We start from the raw sequence: 4,657 nt of genomic DNA, 5'->3' as shown, positions 1-4,657 counted from the left end.
GAAACCAGCAGCAGGGGACATGATGGGGTGATGCAAACAGCTGAGGAACCAGGCAGGCCCCTTACCCCACACTTGTTCCTCCTGTGGCCTGCCTGCCCCCAACCAGTGCCTACACCCCTTGCTGCCTGTAGCTTCTGCCCCCCTCTCCCTGCTCCTCTCCTGTTGTTTACTGTCAGGCATAGTTCCAGCTCCATTGCCCCCAGGCACAGAGCACATGTAAGGTCTGGCCCCTGCCATTCAACTGCATCCCAAGGCCAGAGCTGCCGCTGCCACATGACTTGGCAGGAGCCAGAGCTTCAACATGCTTTGTGCCCAGGGGGGAACAGAGTCAGAGCCAGGGGGAGCCACAGACTGTTGCAGGCAGCTGTTGCGGCAATGACTTCAGCCCCAACCCAGGTTTGGAGTCATAGATTCATAGATTAATATAGAGTCGGAAGGGACCCAATGGATCATCGTGTCTAACCCCCTGCCCCTCACAGGGAAGAGGATGGGGTCAGATGACCCCAGCCAGGTGATTGTCAAGCCTCCTCTTGAAGCCCTCCAAGTTACGTGACAGCACCACCTCTCTTGGAAGCCCATTCCAGACTCTGGCCACTCTTATTGTAAAACATTTCTTCCTAATGTCTAACCTAAATCTACTCTCCGTTAGTTTGCACCCATTATTCCTAGTTACTCCCTGGGGTGCTCTGGTAAACAGTGCATCCCCAATTCCCTGCTGTCCTCCCCTGATAAATTTATAGGCGGCCACAAGGTCACCCCTCAGCCATCTTTTGTATAGGCTGAAGAGATCCAGATCTCTCAATCTCTCCTCATAGGGTCTTTCACGGAGACCACAAATCATGCAGGTGGCCCTCCTCTGAACCCTCTCCAGATCCTCTGTGTCCCTCTTGAAGTGCAGCACCCAAAACTGGACACAGTACTCCAACTGCAGCCTGACCAACGCATAGAGGGGGAGCATCACCTCCCTCGATCTGTTGGTCATGCATCTGCTAATACAAGACAAGGTGCGATTGCCTTTATTGATGGCCTTGTTGCACTGCTGGCTCATGTTCATCTTGGAGTCAACTATGACTCCAAGATCTCTCTCAGCCTCTGAGCTGCTGAGGACATCCCCCAAACTGTAGGTGTGCTGGGGATTCCTTCTTCCTAGGTGGAATACCTTACATTTATTTTTGTTGAATTACATCCTATTACGTTCCGCCCATTGATCTAATCTGTCCAGGTCGGCCTGTAACTACTCCCTGCCCTCTGGTGTATTAACTTTGCCCCATAATTTGGTATTATCTGCAAACTTGGAGAGGGTGCTCAAGACACCCTCATCCAAATCATTGATGAAGACATTAAATAATCCCAGCCCAAGGACTGAACCCTGTGGGACCCATCTGCCCACCTCCTTCCAGGTTGAAAATGATCCGTCAACCACCACTCTCTGGGTGCAGTCCCTAAGCCAGTTAGCTACCCACCTATGTAAGCATCCATTCCACAGCCCATTAGCTTCCCTATGACAATAGGATGCGAAACTGTGTCGAAGGCCTTCCTAAAATCCAGGCAGATGACATCGGCCTCCGCTCCTGTGTCATGGCAGTGTGTGACCTGGTCATAAAAGGCTATAAGGTTTGTCAGGCAGAATCTACCTGCGAGGAACCCATGCTGGTTTCCATTCAGCATTGTTTCCCCTGCTGGGCTTTCACAAATGTGCTCTTTGATTTTTTCTAGTATTTTCCCAGAGATAGAGGTAAGACTGACTGGCCTAAAGTTACCCAGCTCCTCCCTTCGCCCCTTCTTAAAAATGGGCACCACGTTGGCTTTTTTCCAGTCCTCGGGGACCTGTCCGGAGCACCATGAGAGCTCAAACAGCTGTGCCAGCGGCTCAGCAATGACACTGGCCAATTCCTTCAGCACCTGTGGATGGAGGTCATCCGGGCCGGCTGACTTGTACCCATCCAGCCCTTCCAAGTGCTCTTTAACTAAGTCAGCACTAACCTTTGGCGGTCTGGTGCCTTTTGGACATCTGTCTATGTTCAGGGTGGGGGGATTGTCTTGGTCAGTATTCAGGAAAACTGAAGCGAAGAACTCATTGAAGAGCTCTGCCTTTTTGTCTACATCAACCACCAACTGACCTGATTTGTCCTGCAGAGGCCCTATGCTACTCTGCACCTTCTTTTTGATCACTATGTATCTGTAGAAGGACTTTTTATTGTCCTTGATTGTTGTAGCCAGCCTAAGTCACAGCAGCCACCTGCTCCACACTTCACCCTCCCCTTGTACTCAAAATCCAAGATGAGGGGCTTTCCCCCTACCAATCCCAAGCCTTAACCCATGTCTTTGCTCGCATGACAACTACGTAATTATTTAAATCAGTTACAGCAAGGCAATACATTACATACTGCACAGAGGGGCTAAGTTCCATTACAACCCTTTCTTAATAAACACAACTTCAATGTACATATTAAATAATTTATTTGATCAAAATGAGACTAGTCAGTGTATATTATGACTCAATTGCTTTTTGCTCCACTGGCTTCAGACGCTGCCGAATTATTAGCTCTCCTTTGCTGTTGAGATAGGTGTCTCCCATTTCATCCTCTGTTGGAAGCCCATACGGTAACTTCAGTGGCTGCACTCTACATGCAAGAGAGTTAATTTAAAAACACTGCCATGCTCAATATTTTTTTTTTAATACTGCTGATTAAAGAAACAGTTAACAAACCTTATCAGATGTTTAATGACTCTGAGTTTCAAATTCACAGAGGGAATATTTTTGTGAACTTTGGGCTGATGTGCCTAAAAATAAAGCAAAATGGAAAGTTTTACAAATATGCTTCAGATAGTAATGCAAGCCCCTAGCGAATGATGCATTAAGCTAACATTTTAATTTTGTACCAATAAAAGATTCGGCTATAGACACAATATTAACGACAAATAAATTGATCTAAAAAAGTGAAAATCTAGAACCAATCAAATCACTAGGCCCAACTAAGATGATAAATTTAATTTGATCTCAGTCCCATTTACTAGAAACTAATTGTTATCCTTGTGTGTTCACAAACATTCACCAAGCAGTTCATGCAAAAAAAATCATGTGCTCCCACTATTTCACTCTCAAAGGTTCCTTGCAGGCATTTAAAAATAAATAAACGTTTTACTGGAAGAAGCAGTGTTTTACTTCAACCTGGCCCAGCAGCATCTGTAAAGATTGGGTGCTTCAGCAGGGCTTTTTGGCACTTTTAGCTAAAGCTGACTCAATCAGCTATTAGAGTAATACACTGTCCCTCTGGGCATGTGTGGGGCTTAGCATGGGAACACATCAAGTTTAAAGTGCCTTTTTTTTTTTTTTTTATGTCTGCAAGCATCCCAAGTCTTCAACCAGTCATGTGTAACCTTATCCCATAACTTGCACAGTATTTTTTCCATGCCCTGACCTGAAGAATCTCAAACACAAGGGAATAATATATTGTACCAATAATTTTTGGACAAATCATGGTTTATGCCAGAGCCATCCAGCTTCTAAATGGCTGGGAGTGCATGCCCACAGGCCACACCAGGATGAGTCACAGACACCCCAGGCCATACCAGGGGGGAGAAAGGTGAAGGAACTGGAAGTCAGACAAGAGCCCAGGGGCCATAATTTAATCCCTCATGGGCCACACGTGCTCTGGTTTATACACCAAGATGTGTTACATTTGGGCATTCAGATTTTTGTAATAAACCAGGGGTGCCCAAATCCTTGCAAACCCTAAATCAAGGATGGGTAACATTTTGCAGCTGTGGGCCACTGCCTGCAACCCAACCCTCCCATGGGCTGTAAATCTTCACACCCCTGACTGATCAGCAAATGCTGTAGAGAGAATATGGAACAAGACAGGCAATAAGGTCCCTGGGGAGGACTCCCTCTGCTGCTCCCGCTAGAGTATGCTGCTGAGTCTCCCAGCTGCCAAGGGGCAGAACTAATCTCTACTTAGGTGAATCTGGCCTGCAGGCCTACAGGTGGCTGAGCCCTGTCCTAAACAGTATGATCCATAAATAAAAGCAAGGTCAGCATTTACAAATACATGTTATTTTTGGTTACTGAACATGGAAGAGTAAAGTTCTCCTCACATATGCAAGACAATCTTAATATTGCTGTTCTAGTTTCCCTGCACATGATCAGTTTCCACTAACAGTCACGCAGGATAGATCCAAACCTACCCATCCTCAGCTTGACTGCCACAAGTAGTGAAGGCACACCTGCACATGTCTGCAGGATCTGGCCCCTAAAGGATAAAACTGAGTACTACGATAAACATTTGAAAAAGAGAATTTATCTTCAAAAGTCTAAGTTAATTTTATTTCTGATCTGCAAATATTAAATTAATTTAGCAAACATACTTGAACCAATCCAAAATCCTGTATTATCTTCTTTTCCCAGTAAGGCCGACCTATTACACTTCTGATTCTAGTTATAAGATGCAATTTGTGAGGCTGCTGAGGATCACCTCCATATTTTTCATGATCTGAAGGCTTTGGTTGAAACACCTACAAATAAGCAGTTCAAAAACCTGAGTTTGTTTTCAAATATTTTAATAACTTTACATTATATTATATAATAACATATTAATAACTGAAATACTTTGGCCTTTCACAAGAAAAAATATTGGAAATCGGGGGGGGGGGGGGG

The 4,657-nt window shown here is 45.3% G+C and overlaps 1 protein-coding gene across 1 annotated transcript in view; it reads right to left on the bottom strand.

Annotated features, from left to right (window-relative positions):
* Nucleotides 1-2,443: 2,443 nt before the first annotated feature.
* MRPL30 (mitochondrial ribosomal protein L30) overlaps nt 2,444-4,657 on the bottom strand; it is a gene marked incomplete at its 5' end in the record, with an annotated part of 4,384 nt that continues 2,170 nt past the window's right edge. Inside the window, 3 exons of the mRNA XM_025207221.1 lie at nt 2,444-2,624; nt 2,711-2,784; nt 4,369-4,515. Of these exons, the coding sequence (XP_025063006.1) occupies nt 2,492-2,624; nt 2,711-2,784; nt 4,369-4,515 (354 nt within the window). The remainder of the gene's footprint in view (nt 2,625-2,710; nt 2,785-4,368; nt 4,516-4,657) is intronic.

The sequence above is a fragment of the Alligator sinensis genome, unplaced genomic scaffold (assembly GCF_000455745.1).
Source record: "Alligator sinensis unplaced genomic scaffold, ASM45574v1 scaffold144_4, whole genome shotgun sequence".
Taxonomy (NCBI): Eukaryota; Metazoa; Chordata; order Crocodylia; family Alligatoridae; genus Alligator; species Alligator sinensis.
Note: the sequence above shows the minus strand (reverse complement) of the source record. Positions and strands in the feature narration are given on the sequence as shown.